General features: G+C 52.1%; 2 protein-coding genes across 3 annotated transcripts; both read left to right on the forward strand.

The window, feature by feature from the left end:
* The first annotated feature begins 1,590 nt into the window (after positions 1 to 1,590).
* CSRNP2 (cysteine and serine rich nuclear protein 2) lies at positions 1,591 to 14,499 on the forward strand. The gene is given in 6 exon segments (XM_030967018.1): positions 1,591 to 1,640; positions 7,040 to 7,263; positions 8,623 to 8,647; positions 8,649 to 8,883; positions 11,123 to 11,410; positions 12,421 to 14,499. Coding segments are annotated over 5 exon segments (1,428 nt in total). The 5' UTR covers positions 1,591 to 1,640; positions 7,040 to 7,094; the 3' UTR covers positions 13,132 to 14,499.
* Positions 14,500 to 14,523: 24 nt separating this feature from the next.
* LOC115914556 (SCO-spondin-like) lies at positions 14,524 to 16,047 on the forward strand. 2 transcript variants are annotated; one of them, XM_030967118.1, is made up of 3 exons: positions 14,524 to 15,034; positions 15,204 to 15,750; positions 15,787 to 16,047. In XM_030967118.1, the coding sequence occupies exons 1-3, from the start codon at positions 14,927 to 14,929 to the stop codon at positions 16,038 to 16,040; spliced, it is 909 nt and encodes a 302-aa protein (XP_030822978.1). In that variant the 5' UTR covers positions 14,524 to 14,926; the 3' UTR covers positions 16,041 to 16,047. The 2 variants fall into 2 exon arrangements, with proteins under 2 accessions (XP_030822978.1, XP_030822977.1); XM_030967117.1 differs by having other exon boundaries at positions 15,204 to 16,047.
* The last annotated feature ends 1,552 nt before the right edge of the window (positions 16,048 to 17,599 follow it).

Genomic DNA, 17,599 nt, shown 5'->3' on the forward strand with positions numbered 1-17,599 from the left:
TTTAAGGTTTAGGATGGTGTTACAGGTTGTAGTATGAGGTATATGGTTTTTATTATAGTGTTTAGAATTATAATTATTTATATATTTATAATAAATATATAATATATAATTATAACATTTATAAATATATATCACTTATATCTATAGAATATAGAATATATTTATATTTATATTTATATTTATATTTATATTTATATTTATATTTATATTTATATTTATATTTATATTTATATTTATATTTATATTTATATTTATATTTATAGTGTTTGTTATTATAATGATTATATTGGTGTTTGGTTTGGTGTGTTTGGGGTAGTGTGATGCAGTCAATTTGTTAGTTTTTTATATTCGTATTTGGATTATTGTTTATTATATTATAGGGGTTTTATTGTTTGATAAACAAGTTTTTTCCACTTTCCTCCAAATAAATATTTTCTCCCAAACCAGTTTTAAAAAAAGCACCAATTAAATCTACTTTCCTAAAAAAACCCTTTTTAAAATTCTCTCCAAAATTTACCCTAAACCAAAATTGGCAAAATTTTCCCATTGGGAAAGGTTCTGTGAAAAATGAGTATTTTATGATTGGCTTTTTGCAAATATTCACACGAATATTATATGTGTTATGTTAGAAAGTGATGCTGTATGATTTTTTTAAAGTAGTGTGTTAAATATAATTTCAGGTTATAACGTAAGATTAAAATAGAAATTATGTGTGTGGGATATTTTTTTAAAGAGAGGAATGAGGTACTCGCACTGAGACAGCAGCCACAGGACGCTGAAATATTTCACAGAAAGAGAATTTATTGCTCCATTATCAGGAGAAATGAACGTCTTCCACGAAGATGTTCGTCTTGTCCTAAATCCTAATTGTCCAAATTTTTATTACTCTAATTTCCTTACTGTTTTTATAACCATTTTATTACCATTAAACTTTTAACATTTTAAAAACGAGCGATTGGCGTTTTCCACATTCCCGCCTCGCTCAGTCCTGAGGACGCCTTCAGGATTCCGAGGAGGAAGCTGACCCTGCCCAGACACAATCCTGAGTTTGAATGGAATTCATGCATCACTATATTACTATTTTTATAACCATTTCATTGCCATCAGACTTTTAGAATTTTAAAACCTAGCGATTTGGTTTTTGACACGGGGCAGGGATTCCTGGCTGTGAGGGCGGGCAGGCCCGGGATGGATTTCCCTGCGAGCTGCGGCTGCCCCGTCCCTGGCAGCGCCCGAGGCCACCCTGGGGCACAGGGAGGTGTCCCTGCCATGGCAGGGGTGGCACGGGAAGATCTTTGAGGTCTTTCCACCCCAAAGCCCTCCTGAGCCCACCATCTCCCTCAGCCCTCCATCTTCCGCACTTCCGGACTCCATTTCCCATCACACCCCGCGCCAGCACGGCCCTGCGGGGAGTCCCCAGGGGACTCGCTTTCCCGTGGTGCCTCGCGGCGGCGCAGCGGCGGGCGCGGGGAGTCACGTGACGCGGGGCGGTATAAAAAGCGGCGGCGCAGCGGCCGCGGCCCCATTGTTGTCGGCGCGCGCGGCGGGGCGGGAGCGGCCCCGGACCCCCCCGGGAGCGGCCCCGGGGCCCCCCCCCAGCGCCCCCCGCCCTCAGGCGGCCCCGAAACCCCCGGGCACCGGTGAGTGGCGGGGAAGGGCGGCAGCGGCAGGCCCCGGGGGCTGGAGGGAGCGGGGGGGCCCCGCCTGAGGGGGGCGGGGAGGGATTGGGGGTTCCAAGGGATGGGGGGCTGTGAGGGATTTGGGGTTCCAGTGAATGGGGGGGCTGTGAGGGATTGGGGGTTCCAAGAGATGGGGGGCTGTGAGGGATTTGGGGTTCCAATGGATGGGGGGCTGTGAGGGATTGGGGGTTCCAATGGATGGGGGGCTGTGAGGGATTGGGGGTTCCAAGAGATGGGGGGCTGTGAGGGGATTGGGGGTTCCAATGGATGGGGCGCTGTGAGGGACAGGGGGTTCCAAGAGATGGGGGCTGTGGGGACGGGGGTTCAGGGATGGGGTCTGTGAGGGACAGGGGGTTCCGAGGCATGGCGGGGGTCTGTGAGGGATGGGGGGCTGTGAGGGATTTGGGGTTCCAAGGAATGGGGGGGCTGTGAGGGACAGGGGGTTCCAAGAGATGGGGGTCTGTGGGGGATTTGGGGTTCCAAGGAATGGGGGGGCTGTAAGGGATGGGGGGCTGTGAGGAATTTAGGGTTCCAAGGGATATGGGGGCTGTGAGAGATTGGGGAGGGCTGTGAGGGATTTGGGGTTCCAAGGAATGGGGGGCTGTGAGGGGGTTCAATGATGGGGGGTTCCAAGTGATGGGGGGCTGTGAGGGGTTTGGGGTTCCAATGGATGGGGGGCTGTGAGGGATTTGGAGTTCCAATGAATGGGGGGGTTCCAAGTGATGGGGGGCTGTGAGGGGTTTGGGGTTCCAATGAATGGGGGGCTGTGAGGGATGGGGGTCCAGTGGGGGCTGTGAGGGGTTTGGGGTTCCAATGAATGGGGGGGGCTGTGAGAGATTTGCGGTTCCAGGGAATGCTTGGATCAGCTCCTGTGTTCCGGGAATCCCAAACTCTCCTGATTATGGGAATCTTATGTGGATTTTTATGGGAATCTTACGTGGATTTTATGGGAATCCTAAGTGGATTTTATGGGAATCTTATGTGGATTTTTATGGGAATCTTATGTGGATTTTTATGGGAATCTTATGTGGATTTTTATGGGAATCTTATGTGGATTTTATGGGAGTCTTATGTGGATTTTATGGGAGTCTTATGTGGATTTTATGGGAATCATGTGGATTTTATGGGAATCATGTGGATTTTATGGGAATCTTATATGGATTTTGATGGGAATCTTATGTGGATTTTTATGGGAATCTTATTATCTTGAACAGAAGAATGGGTGCTGAAAGTTTTATAAATTTTATATAATTTTTGGAGGATAAGCAGGAATTCTTGAGCCATCCCAGAACCCACAGGATGCTGAGAGCATTGGAAAATCAGAAAAGCATTCCTGATTTCTTGGGATAGCTGGAAATGAAGGGGTTTGGTGGGATGGACAATTGCTGGTGGTCCCAGCTTGTCCACCCTGCTGGGATCAGCTCCGGTGTCCCAGGAATCCCAAACTCTCCTGATCCCTTCCCTGCTCCGAAAATCATTCCAGAACATGGGGAAAAAATTTTATATTTTTAATTTAACCGCTTTTGGTGAGGTGTAATCTTTGAAATTCCCCGTTCCCTTGGTTCTCCCTCAGGATTTAACCCATTTTTATGGGAATCTTATGTGGATTTTATGGGAATCTTATGTGGATTTTTGTGGGAATCTTATATGGATTTTCTCGGAACCCATTTTAATTTATGGTTTTTATGGGAATTTTATGTGGTTTTATGGGAATCTTATGTGGATTTTATGGGAATCTTATGTGGATTTTTATGGGAATCTTATATGGATTTTATGGGAATCTTATGTGGATTTTTATGGGAATCTTACGTGGATTTTTATGGGAATCTTACGTGGATTTTTATGGGAATTTATGTGGATTTTTATGGGAATCTTATGTGGATTTTTATGGGAATCTTATGTGGATTTTTATGGGAATTTATGTGGATTTTTATGGGAATCTTATGTGGATTTTTATGGGAATCTTATGTGGATTTTTATGGGAATTTTACGTGGATTTTTATGGGAATCTTATGTGGATTTTTATGGGAATCTTATTATCTTGAACAGAAGAATGGGTGCTGAAAGTTTTATAAATTTTATATAATTTTTGGAGGATAAGCTCTGGTGTTCCAGGAATCCCAAACTCTCCTGATCCCTTCCCTGCTCCAAAAATGATTCCAGAACATGGGGAAAAAAAAAAATTATATTTTTAATTTAGCCCCTTTTTGGTGAGGTTTAATCATTAAAATTCCCCAGTTCCCAATTCCTCAGCTTTTGAACCCATTTTTTTCTTCCTCATTTCAAATTCCTTCCAATTTAAAACCGGGGAAAAAATGGAAACTTAATATTTTCATTTATTTTTTTTTACCTTCATTCTGATTCTTCCAGGAGTTTCTTTACATCATCCCAAATTCATCCTGGAAGTTTCCCAATGGGAATCACGTCCAAAAATTCCCTTTTCCAACCTGGAGCTGGAAATTTCCCCAAATCCCAAATACGTCCATGGGTTGTTTGGGAATTTTTAATTTTTTTTTTTTTTTTGAGCTTTTTGGGATTAAGGGGTGTGGGGCAGGAAAATCCCAGGGAGGCTCATTCCCAATCTGTGATGGGTTGGGAATTGTTGGAGCTTCTGATGGTTTTTCTGAACTTTAGGGGATTTTAGGGGTGATCAGGATGTTCCAGGGGTGAATCTGGCAGTGCTTTTCCCAAAAAAAAAATACCCAAAAAAACCCTAAATCATTTTTCCTTTGGTTTGGGGTGAATTCCATCCCAAATCAATCCCGAGATCACGTTTTTTGGTTGAAAACCAAAGTTTTTCTTTTGGTTTTGGGGTGAATTCCATCCCAAATCCATCCTGAAATCCCGTTTTTTGGGTGAAAACCAAAGCTTTTCTTTTGGTTTTGGGTGAATCTGCCAGCGCCTTTCCAATAAAAATACCCAACCAAAAAGTCGGGTTTTCCTTTGATTTTGGGGTAAATTCCATCCCAAATCAATCCCAAATGGAAAAGCTGAGATAGAGGAAGTTGGGGTGAATGTTTGTGTGGAGATCTTTGGGGGATTTTAGGGGTGATCAGCATATTCCAGGGGTGAATCTGGCAGTGCTTTTCCCAAAAAACCCTTTTGGTTTGGGGTGGATCCCATCCCAAATCAACCCCCAAATCCCATTTTTGGGGTGAAAAACCAGAGCTTTTCCTTTGGTTTGGGGTGAATTCCATCCCAAATCAATCCTGAGTGGAAAAGCTGGGATAGAGGAACCTGGGGTGAATGTTTATGTGGAGATCTTCAGGGGAATTTAGGAGGTGAGATTCCAGGTGTGAATCTGGCAGTGCCTTTTCCAAGAAAATACCCAACTGAAAAATCACTTTTCCTTTGGTTTGGGGTGAATTCCATCCTAAATGAATCCTGAATGGAAAAGCTGGGATAGGGGAAGCTGGGGGGAATGTTTGTGTGGAGATCCTGGGTGAATTTGATGAATGAAAAAGTGTTTTTCTTAGAAAAAACAGAACAGAAAAAAAATGGTGTTTTTTTTTTTTTGGAGAAATTCTACCTCAATTCAATCCCAAATGGAAAAGCTGGGGTAGGGGAAGCTGGGGTTGAATGTTTGTGTGGAAATCTTTAGGGGAATTTAGGGGGTGATATTCCAGGGGTGAATCTGGCAGTGCTTTTCCCAAAAAAAACCCTTTTGGTTTGGGGTGGATTCCATCCCAAATCAACCCCCAAATCCCTTTTTGGGGTGAAAAACCAAAGCTTTTCCTTTGGTTTGGGGTGAATTGCATCCCAAATCAATCCTGAGTGGAAAAGCTGGGATGGAGGAACCTGGGGTGAATGTTTGTGTGGAGATCTTTAGGGGAATTTCGGGGGTGAATTTAGAGGATGATATTCCATGGGTGAATCTGGCAGTGCCTTTCCAAGAAAATACCCAACTAAAAAATTCGCTTTTCCTTTGGTTTGGGGTGAATTCCATCCTAAATGAGTCCTGAATGGAAAAGCTGGGGTAGGGGAAGCTGGGGGGAATGTTTGTGTGGAGATCCTGGGTGAGGAAGCTGGGGTAGGGGAAGCTGGGGTTGAATGTTTGTGTGGAAATCTTTAGGGGAATTTAGGGGGTGATATTCCATGGGTGAATCTGGCAGTGCTTTTCCAAGAAAATACCCAACCGAAAAATCAGGTTTTCCTTTGGTCTGGGGTGAATTCCATCCCAAATGAATCCTGAATGGAAAAGCTGGGATAGAGGAAGTTGGGATGAATGTTTGTGTGGAGATCTTTGGGGATTTTAGGGGTGATCAGCATATTCCAGGGGTGAATCTTGCAGTGCCTCTTTAAAAAAAAAAACCTTTTGATTTGGGGTGAATTCCATCCCAAATGAATCCCGAGTGGAAAAGGTGGGATGGAGGAACCTGGGGTGAATGTTTGTGTGGTGATTCCCGAATGGAAAAGCTGGGATGAATGTTTGTGTGGTGATTCCCGAATGGAAAAGCTGGGGGGAATGTTTGTGTGGTGATTCCCGAATGGAAAAGCTGGGGGGAATGTTTGTGTGGAGATTCCCGAATGGAAAAGCTGGGGGGAATGTTTGTGTGGTGATTCCCGAATGGAAAAGCTGGGATGAATGTTTGTGTGGTGATTCCCGAATGGAAAAGCTGAGGGAATGTTTGTGTGGCGTTTCATGGAAAAGCTGGGATGAATGTTTGTGTGGAGATTCCCGAATGGAAAAGCTGGGATGAATGTTTGTGTGGTGATTCCCGAATGGAAAAGCTGGGATGAATGTTTGTGTGGAGATTCCCGAATGGAAAAGCTGGGGGAATGTTTGTGTGGTGATTCCCGAATGGAGCTGGGGGAATGTTTGTGTGGAGATTCCAAATGGAAAAGCTGGGATGAATGTTTGTGTGGTGATTCCCGAATGGAAAAGCTGGGATGAATGTTTGTGTGGAGATTCCCGAATGGAAAAGCTGAGGGGAATGTTTGTGTGGCGATTCCCGAATGGAAAAGCTGGGATGAATGTTTGTGTGGAGATTCCCGAATGGAAAAGCTGGGATGAATGTTTGTGTGGTGATTCCCGAATGGAATAGCTGGGATGAATGTTTGTGTGGAGATTCCCGAATGGAAAAGCTGGGGGGAATGTTTGTGTGGTGATTCCCGAATGGAAAAGCTGGGATGAATGTTTGTGTGGAGATTCCCTAATGGAAAAGCTGAGGGGAATGTTTGTGTGGCGATCCCGGTGAATGGGCCGGCACGGGCGCTCCGGTGGGACCGGGAATTCTCCGGGATGCAGAGAGCAGGCATTGGAGAATCCCGAGCATCTCCTGCTGAAACACGAACACCCAGGGCTGGAACTGCAGCTCCCGGTGCGATCGAGGAGGGGATTTACCCGGTGCTCTCCGCAGGGCGCTCCGGTGCCGTCCGGTAACCCACCGGGCTCTCCATGCGAGCCGAGCCCCGATGGCCGCGGTCCCGAGCGCCGCGATCAAGCGCAAGCCGGAGGATGCGGGACCGGGATCAGGATCGGGATCAGGATCGGGATCAGGATCGGCCGCCTCGGACGACGAGATCGCCACGAGCGACAGCGGCGACAGCTGCGACAGCGGCGGCAGCACCGGCAGCGCCGCCCGTGAGCCGGGGCCGGGCTGCGGGGAGATATTTTCATTTATTTCATTTATTTTTTGATTTTTTTCATTTATTTTTTTTCATTTATTTTTGAGAATTCTGGGGTTTTTTTTAATTCTGTTTCAGGAATTTGGGTGTGGGTGGAGATTTTTTTGGGGAGCGTTGTGGAATGTGGGGAACGGTGTGGAATTTATTGGAATTGTGGGGGAATTTCGTAGCAGTTTTTGGGTTTTCCGGTGGGGAGTTTTACAGAATAGTAGTTTTGAGTTTGTGAGTTTTTAACTCATTTAAAATTCATTTTTAATTAGGTTTTAATTGAATGAAAAATTTGGGGATTTAAAAAAAAATTTGATGAATTTTGGGGTTTTTTAAAAATTTTTGGTGAGGCTTTAGAATTTGAGGGACAACTGAGATTTTTTAAAAATTTCAGGGTAATTCGGAGGAATTTTTTACTTTTTGGAGGCTTGAGGGAATTTCTGGGATTTTTTGAAAATTTCAGCGAATTTTTTTTGAATTTTTGAAAAATTTGAAGGAATTTTTTTACTTTTTGGGCGCTTGAAGGAATTTCTGGGATTTTTTTGAAAGTTTTGGGGATTGGGGCATTCATGGGGAATTATTTGAGGAGTTCATGGGGCTTAAATTTCATTTGAAATTTGGGAAACTTCAGAGGAGTTCAGGAGGGATTTTGGGGGAGTTTGTAGGGGAACCTGAAGGGAAATTCTGACCGTTTGTGGAGGAGGAATTAAGGGGAAATAATGGGAAATTTTAAATTTTGGAGGGAAATAGAGAGAAAATGGGTGATTTTGTATAATTTTGGGAGTGATTTTGTGCTGACCCACACTGTGCCCACAGCCCCGTCCATCCTGTGGCCCTTTGCCCAGCACGAATTTCCTTTGAATTTTAGGAAATTTTTTAGGAGCTGGGGAGGGATTTTGGGGGAGTTTTGATGGGCTGATTTTGTAGGGAGCCTTGAGGAGAATTCTGACCATTTGCAGGGGAGGAATTATGGGGTAATATCGGGGATTTTTAGATTTTGGAGGGAAATAGAGAGAAAATGGGTGAAATAATGTAATTTTGGGGGTGGGTTTTTGCTGAGCTGTACTGTGCCCCCAGCCCCGTCCATCCTGTGGCCCTTTGCCCAGCACGAATTTCCTTTGAATTTTAGGAAATTTTAGAGGAGCTGGGGAGGGATTTTGAGGGAGTTTTGATGGAGGGAGCCTTGAGGAGAATTCTGACCATTTGCAGGGAGGAATTATGGGGTAACATTGGGGATTTTTAAATTTTGGAGGGAAATAGAGAGAAAACGGGTGACTTTTGTATAATTTTGGGAGTGATTTCGTTCTGCCCCGCTCTGTGCCCGCAGCCCCGTCCATCCTGCGGCGCTCCCGGGCGCCGGGGCGGCTAGCGCGTGCGCTTCGCCCAGGTCACCGTGTATTACTTCGCCCGGCGCCAGGGCTTCACCTGCGTGCCCAGCGCCGGGGGCAGCTCGCTGGGCATGGCCCCCCGGCACCACCGGGCCCGCAGGTACAGCCTCAGCCAGTTCGCTCACCTGCGCCAGGTGAGCCACCGGCAGCACCTGCGGCAGCACCTGCGCCGGGAGAAACTGCGCGCCAGGAGGAGAGAGGTGAGGGGGGAATGGGGGGATCCAGGTGGGGGAATCCAGGTGGGGAATGCCTGGGGAGGGATGGGGGATCCAGGTGGGGAATCCAGGTGGGGAATACCTGGGGAGGGATGGGGGGGATCCAGGTAGGGAATCCAGGTGGGATAGTGGGGGTAGTGATATGGGGGGGATCCAGGTGGGGAATAGCTAGGGAGGGATGAGGGGAATCCAGGTGGGGAATCCAGGTGGGGAATACCTGGGGAGGGATGGGGGGATCCAGGTGGGAAATACCTGGGAGGGGGGGAGGGGTCAGTGGGGATCGTGGGGTGAAGGGGGGGAGGGAGGGGGGGGTCCAGGTGGGGAATGTGGGGGTGGGGGGGAGGATCCAGGTGGAAATACTGGGGGGGGGGGGATCCGGTGGAATACCTGGGGAGGGATGGGGGTACCTGGGGAGGGATGGGGGGGGATCCAGGTGGGGAATACCTGGGGAGGGTGGAGGGGATCCAGGTCGGGGGAATACCTGGGGGGATCCAGGTGGGGAATACTGGGGAGGGATGAGGGGACACCAGGGTGGGGAATCCAGGTGGGAAATACCTGGGGAGGGAGGGGGGATCCAGGTGGGGAATCCAGGTGGGGAATACCTGGGGAGGGATGAGGGGGACACCTGGGGAGGGATGGGGGATCCAGGTGGGGAATCCAGGTGGGAAATACCTGGGGAGGGAGGGGGGATCCAGGTAGGGAATATCTAGGGAGGGATGGGGGGGACACCTGGGGAGGGATGGGGGATCCAGGTGGGAAATACCTGGGGAGGGATCCAGGTGGGGAATCCAGGTAGGAAATAGCTGGGGAGGGAGGGGGGATCCAGGTAGGAAATACCTGGGGAGGGATCCAGATGGGAAATACCTGGGGAGGGATGAGGGATCCAGGTGGGGAATGCCTGGGGAGGGAGGTTGGAATCCTGGTTGGAATCCTGAAACCCTGGTGGCAATGACCCACACTGTGCCCACAGCCCCGTCCATCCTAGGTCCAGGTCACCCTCTACTGCTTTGCCCGCAGAATTTTTTGAATTTTGGGGAATTTTAGAGGAGCTGGGGTGGGATCTTGGGGGAGTTTTGAGGGGGTGATTTTGGAGGGAACCTGGAGGGGAATTCTGACCATTTGCAGGGCAGGAATTACGGGGCAATTTTAAATTTTGGAGGGAAATAGAGGGAAAATGGGTGAATTTTGTATAATTTTGGGGGTGGTTTTGTGCCGACCCACACTGTGGCGCCGCACCCAGGTCACCCTCTACTACTTTGCCCAAGTGTGAATTTCTTTTGAATTTTGGGAAATTTTAGGGGAGCTGGGGCAGGATTTTGAGGGACTTTTGACAGGGTGAGTTTGGAAGGAAATCCTGAGCATTTGCAGAGGAGAATTACAGGGTAATAAAGGGGATTTTTAGATTTTGGAGGGAAATAGAGAGAACATGGGTGAATTTATTGTAATTTTGGGGGTGATTTTGTGCTGACCCACACTGTGCCCACAGCCCCGTCCATCCTAGGTCCAGGTCACCCTCTACTGCTTTGCCCAGCATGAATTTCCTTTGAATTTTGAGAAATTTTAGAGGAGCTGGGGCGGGATTTTGAGGGAGTTTTGACAGGGTGAGTTTGGAAGGAAATCCTGAGCATCTGCATTGGGTAATTTTAAATTTTGGAGGGAAATAGAGGGAAAATGGATGAATTCATGCAATTTTGAGGATGATTTTGTGCTGACCTACACTGTGCCCGCAGCTCCATCCATCCTGCAGCGCTTTGCCCAGCATGAATTTCCTTTGAATTTTGGGAAATTTTAGAGGAGCTGGGGAGGGATTTTGGGGGAGTTTTGATGGGGTGATTCTGTAGAGAACCTGGATGGGAATTCTGAGCATTTGCAGGGCAGGAATTACAGGGTAATTTTAAATTTTGGAGGGAAATAGAGGGAAAATGGGTGAATTTAATGTAATTTTGGGGGTGGTTTTGTGCTGTCCGTCCTGTGGTGCCTCACCCAGGTCACCCTCTACTACTTTGCCCAGCATGAATTTCCTTTGAATTTTGAGAAATTTTAGAGGAGCTGGGGCGGGATTTTGAGGGAGTTTTGACAGGGTGAGTTTGGAAGGAAATCCTGAGCATCTGCATTGGGTAATTTTAAATTTTGGAGGGAAATAGAGAGAAAATAGATGAATTCATGCAATTTTTTTTGTGCTGAGCCCATCCAGATTTTCAGACCCTTTCCCGTGTCCCGGCAGCGACCAGAACGGGCCAGGTGCTCCGTGCCGGCGAGGCCACAGGGGCTGCCTGGCCGACGTGTCCGGCGAGGGCATCCAGGGCGGTGGGGCAGGTGGAGGTGGCGATTCTACCTGCGCGCTGCCACCGGGGCGCCGGCGTGCCACGTGACGGGCGTCGCAGGATCGCCAGGTGCGGCAGGAGGCGGGCGCCAGGCGCGCTGTCCCGCGAGCAGTGAGGGCTGCCACTGCCACTCAGGCCTGCGAGGGGCCAGGGGCACCGTGCGCCTGGGAGCGGGCATCCAGTGCCAGGTGAGGGCATCCAGTGCCAGGTGAGACAGTGGGGGTCAGGCGGGCATCCAGTGCCAGGTGAGGGCATCCACTGCCAGGTGAGGGCATCCAGTGCCAGGTGAGACACACAGAGGGGTGTGGGTGGTCATTGTGTGCCGGGTGAGGGCATCCAGTGCCAGGTGAGGCTGGGGAGGGGCCAGGCTGGTCATTGTGTGCCAGGTGTGCCAAGAGAGAGCCAGTTGTGCCAGGTGAGGGCATCCAGTGCCAGGTGAGACACACAGAGGGGCCAGGCGGGCATCCAGTGCCAGGTGAGGGCATCCAGTGCCAGGTGAGACCAGGGAGGGGCCAGGGTGTCATTGTGTGCCAGGTGAGGCTGGGCAGGGGTCAGGGTGCTCATTGTGTGCCAGGAGAGCCAGGTGTGCCAGGTGACGGCATCCAGTGCCAGGTGAGACACACAGAGAGGTCTGGGTGGTCATTTGTGCCAGGTGAGCCAGGTGCGCCAGGTGAGACACACAGAGGGGCCAGGGTGTCATTGTGTGCCAGGTGAGGGCATCCAGTGCCAGGTGAGCTGGGAGGAGGGGCCCAGGTGGGCCTCGAGGCACAGCCGCTGTGCCCTGTCCTTGCTCCTTGAGGGAGCAGAGGGCGCCAGCTGGGGCACCTGGGGTCTGTGGTCCAGCAGGTGCTGGAGAGCTCTCGTTCCTCCAGGAGCAGCTCCAGGTGTGTTTTGGCCATACCTGGAATGCAGAAACTCCTCCCCACCCCCAATTCCTGCTGTCCTGGTGGGATCTGGGGTCACTCTGGGGTGGGCTTCAGGCCTCTGGGGGGATCCTGTGGCATCCTCCACCTGTCCATCTCCTCCAATGGAGACACCTGGCTGGGGTAAATCCTCACCACGATGTCTGGGGTGGGATTTGGGCCCTGGAGGGCTCTGCAGGGTCTCACACCTGTCCTTGGGGTGGGATTTGGGCCCTGGAGGGCTCTGCAGGGTCTCAGCCTGTCCCTGGGGTGGGATTTGGCCCGGTGGTCTGCAGGTCCCAGCCTGTCCCGTCGCGGCTGCTCCCGGGCGCAGCCGTCTGCGGGGACGCACCTTTTTAGCGGCCGGGCGCATCGAGTTCAACCCCCTGCGCGTGCGCACGCACTTCCTGCACACCCTGATGAAGCTGGAGCTGGAGAACCGGCGCCAGGAGGAGCAGGAGGAGGAGGAGGAGGAGGAAGGAGCTGCCGGCCCCAGCTGGCCGCCCCCGCAGCCCCCCGAGACTCAGGACTTCCAGGAGTACCTGGCGGAGAACGAGCGGGCGGTGCTGCACCTGCAGACGGCCGAGGAGCTGGAGAGGCTGAAGGCTGAGGAAGACTCTGGAAGCGGCTCCGGGGGAGAGGGGGGCGGGCTCTGCGTGCTGGGGGAGCCCCTGGGTGACGCCTGGCAGGTGAAACCTGCCCCGTGCCCCGGGCTCGGCTCCGCCATCCTCATCCCGGCCCAGTTCCCGCTGGAAGCCCCTGTGCTCTGCTACCCGCCGGCCCAGGTGGGCTCCCAGCCTTACCTGCCCGATGCCCCTGGGCTCTTGTGCCAGCTGGAGCCCCGGGCGGCTGCCAAGGGCGGCAGCGGCCACGTGGAGCATCCGGCCCCAGCCTCCAGCCCCCCCGGCAAGGAGCTGGGGGTCCCACCTGTCCCTGCGGCTGTGAGCAAGGAAGGAGCGCCCCAAAACCTCCCAGAGCACCTGGAGCACCCCCACCTGCCCGTATGAGCGGCCTCAGGCCCTGTGGCTCCGTTATTTATTCCGTGGATTGATTATTTAATTGGTGGGGGCTGCTCTGGACTGAGGATTCACCTGGCCCAGGGCCGGGAGTCCTTCTCTCACCTGGTTGGGGTCACCAGGATTCACCTGAGCTGCAGCCTCTGGGATCCTTCCTGTTCTCCATCCCACCTGTGCCAGGACTCACCTGAGCTGGAGCCTCCTGGATCCCATGGCAGCTCTGTCCCCCCTGGCTGCCTCCACTTTCCTTGTTTTTAAGGGAAAAATCGGTTTTTCCCTAATTCCTGTTTGTTTCATGAATGTCTCACCTGGGCCACCTCATGCAGGTGATGCTCCCACTCACCCGCAGCTGGGATGGATTGGGAAACACCTGCAACTGGCACAAGAGACCCAAGACTGGAGTCCCCAAACTCACCTGGAAAATTTGGGGGGGGTTGAACCAACTTCACCTCCCCGTTGGCTCCTCCATCACCTGGACCTGATCACCTGGACCTGTGGGAACCTTCTGGAACGTTCATTCCCGTGTTGCGGGGTCGGAGCTGCCCCTCCAGGGACCAGGTTTGGGACATGAGGGTGCAGGGGTGTCCCTGTCCTTACCTGTGGCCCTGGCCCGCTGCAGGTGGGCTCTGGGCATCCAGGTGCTCCTGGAGCAGTTCCAGCCCTGCAGGTGTGCACAGGTGTCCCATGGGTGCCATGTCCCCTGCCCTGCCTGAGCCCTGAGCTCTCAGCTGGCTCCTTGCCCATCCCAGGTGAGCTCCATCCATCCGTGCAGGTGACCTCACCTGGCTGTGTTTCCCAAAGAGCTGCTCCTCCAGCCCAGGATCCATCGCACGCTGCCAGCAGGAGCAGAGCCCTGCAGGTGTGCACAGGTGTGCAGCTCCTGCAGCTCCTGATGCACCTGAATTCCCAGAGCACCTGCAGCTCCCCGTGCTGCTCCTCAGGTGCTTCCTGCTCACCTGTGCTCCCTCTGGCTCCGGGCATCTCCACTGGGGTGGATTCAGGTTCTCCAGGTGTGCATTCCCCAGACCCACCTGGTCCTTCCAGCCCTTGCTTGTACTGGGGTTCATGGGACACCCACCCCGGCCCTTCCTGGGATCTGCCTTGGGGTGAAACTTCTCATTTCTGGGGCTTTTCCCTCTTTTTGGCTTCAGCCAGGTGAGATCAGCCTGGCCCAGAGCGACTGCAGCCTGGGGAGAGGCAGAGAGGGGGAGATTCGGGGTGTGGGGTGGGGCTGCCTGCTCCCTGCTGGCTCTGAGCCCTTGGGATTGCCTCACCTGGGTGCTCTTGGGTTCTGGGATCTGCTCACCTGCTTGGGACTGTGCCCCAAAACCTGCATTCTGCTCACCTGGACCCTGCAGACTGGGGATCTGCTCATGTTGTGGGATCTGCTCGCCTGGATCTGTGCCCCTGGATCTGCTCACCTTGTGGGACCTGCTTACCTGGACCTGCTCACCTGAGCACTCCCAGGACCTGCTCACCTTGTGGGATCTGCTCACCTGGACCCTACAGACTGTGGGATCTGCTCACCTGCATTCTGCTCACCTGGACCCTACAGACTGTGGGATCTGCTCATGTTGTGGGATCTGCTCACCTGGATCTGCTCACCTCAGCACTCCCAGAATCTGCTCACCTGGATCTGCTCACTTGAGCACTCCCAGAATCTGCTCACCTTGTGGGACCTGCTCACCTGGACCTGCTCACCTGGACCTGCTCACCTGGACCCTACAGACTGTGGGATCTGCTCACCTGGATCTGCTCAACTGAGCATTGCCAGAATCTGCTTACCATGTGGGACCTGCTCACCTGGACCTCCTCACCTGGATCTGCTCACCTGAGCACTCCCAGGACCTCGTCAGCTTGTGGGATCTGCTCACCTGGACCTGCTCACCTGGAGGGATCTGTGCCCCTGGACCTGCTCACACCTTGTGGGACCTGCTCACCTGGACCTGCTCACCTGGATCTGCTCACCTGAGCACTCCCAGGATCTGCTCACCTTGTGGGACCTGTGTCCCTGGATCTGCTCACCTGGACCTGCTCATGTTGTGGGATCTGCTCACCTGGAGGGATCTGTGCCCCTGGACCTGCTCACACCTTGTGGGACCTGCTCACCTGGACCTGCTCACCTTGGACCTGCTCACCTGAGCACTGCCAGGACCTGCTCACCTGAGCACTCCCAGGATCTGCTCGCCTTGTGGGACCTGCTCACTTGGACCTGCTCACCTTGTGGGACCTGCTCACCTGGACCTGCTCATGTTGTGGGACCTGCTCCTGGACCTGTTCACCTGGACCTGCTCATGTTGTGGGATCTGCTCACCTGGACCTGCTCACCTTGTGGGCCCTGCTCACCTGAGCACTGCCAGGACCTGCTCACCTGGACCTGCTCATGTTGTAGGACCTGCTCACCTGGACCTGCTCATGTTGTGGGACCTGCTCACCTGGACCTGCTCATGTTGTGGGATCTGCTCACCTGGACCTGCTCACCTTGTGGGACCTGCTCACCTGAGCACTGCCAGGACCTGCTCACCTGGACCTGCTCATGTTGTAGGACCTGCTCACCTGGAGGGATCTGCTCACCTGGACCTGCTCAACTGAGCACTCCCAGGACCTGCTCACCTTGTGGGACCTGCTCACCTGAGCACCTGCTCACACCTTGTGGGACCTGCTCACCTGAGCACTGCCAGGACCTGCCCCCCTGGATGCCCCCTTGGATGCCCGCAGCCCCGCGGTCACAGGGTCCCAAATCCCCCAATCCAGCCGCTGCCCCCCCCCGTTCTTTTCCCGAATTTTGGGTTCCCCGTCGCTTTCCCACACTGGGCTCTGACCCTCAGCGGTTTTGGGGGTCCCCTGGTGCCCCTGGGGGGGTTAAAAAGGGTTTGAGGGGGTCAGAGTGGGGTTTTTAGGGGTTATGGGGGCATTGAGGGGGTTTTTGGGGTGGAAAGGGGTTTTATGGGTTTTTATGGGTTTTAGGGGTTCAGAGGGGTTTTTGTGGGATTTAGGGGTTCAGGACAGTTTAAAAAGGGGTTTAAGAGGGCTCAGAGTGGGGTTTTTAGGGGTTATGAGGGCATTGAGGGGGTTTTTGGAAAGGGGTTTTTATGGGTTTTTCTGGGGTTTAGGGGCTTTAGAGGGGTTTAAGGGGGGCTCAAAGGGGGTTTAGGGTTATGGGGGGCATCAAGGGGGTTTTGGGTAAGGGTTCAGAGGGTTTTTAAGGGTTTTTTTTAGGAGATCGAGGGGGTTCAGAGGGGTTTGAGGGGCTTTAAAAGGAATTTGAGGGGGTTTAAGGGGGCTCAGGGTGGGGTTTTTGGGGGTTATGAGGGCATTTGTGGAGGGTTAGGTTTTTGGGTTGAAAGGGGTTTTTATGGGTTTTTATGGGTTTTTCTGGGTTTTAGGGGTTCAGAGGGGTTTAAGGGGGGCTAAAGGGGGTTCAGTTGGGTCTAAGGGGGTTCATAATGAGGGTTAAAGGGTTTTTTAGGAGATCAAGGGGTTCAGAGGGGTTTGAGGGGCTTTAAAAGGAATTTGAGGGGATTCAGGGGAGTTCAGTGGGGTTTTTATGGGATTTTCAGGCTTTTGAGGGGGGTTTAGGAAGGGCTTTAGGGGGTTCAGAGGAGTCTAAAGGGGCTCAGGTGGCGTTTAAGTTGATTTAAAGGGTTTTTTTTTTAGGGGCTCAGGAGGGGATTTAAGTGAGTTCAGAAGATTTAAGGGGGTTTAAAAGGGAATTCCAGGAACCTTGAATGGGTTCAGAGGGGTTCGAGGTTGTTTCGGGGGGTTCAAGGGGTTAAAAAGGGGGTCCAGAGGGGCATTTGGGGGTCCAGAGGGGCATTTGGGGGTCCAGAGGGGCATTTGGGGGTCCAGAGCGTGGTTTTTAGGGGTTCAGGCAGGGCTTTAATGGCGTTCAGAGGGGTTTTAGGGCTTCAGAAGAGATTTTGGGGGTCTGGCAGAGCCAGAGGGGTTTGAGGGGATCCCAGGGGTGATTTTGGTGTTCAGGGGGGCTCAGAACATCTCAGGGGCACTTTAGGGGTGTTGAGGGGTCCAAGGGGGGTTCCAAAGGGGTTTGGGGGGGTCCAGAGTGGCTTCAGGGGGGTCTCAGGGGGGATTTGGGGTGGGGAGAGGCCTCGGTGACCCCCAAAGCCCCTGAGAGGGGCAGGGGACCCCAAATCCTGCCCTGGGTCCCCTGAGCTGCTGCTTCCCAAACCGTGCAGTTCCCGGGTTTATCCCATTGCACCCCAAACCCCCCAGAATTCCCAGATTTATCCCATTGCACCCCCACATTTCCCAGATGTATCCCATTTCCCCCCAGAATTCCCGGATTTCTCCCATTTCAGCCCAGATTTCCCAGATTTATTTCATTTCCCCCCACACCCCACCAGATTTCCCAGATTTATCCCATTTCAGCCAAAACTCCCCCAGAATTCCTGGATTTATCCCATTGCACCTCAGAATCCTCAGATTTATCCCATTTCAG

Source organism: Camarhynchus parvulus, chromosome 29 (genome assembly GCF_901933205.1).
Source record: "Camarhynchus parvulus chromosome 29, STF_HiC, whole genome shotgun sequence".
Classification (NCBI taxonomy): domain Eukaryota; kingdom Metazoa; phylum Chordata; class Aves; order Passeriformes; family Thraupidae; genus Camarhynchus; species Camarhynchus parvulus.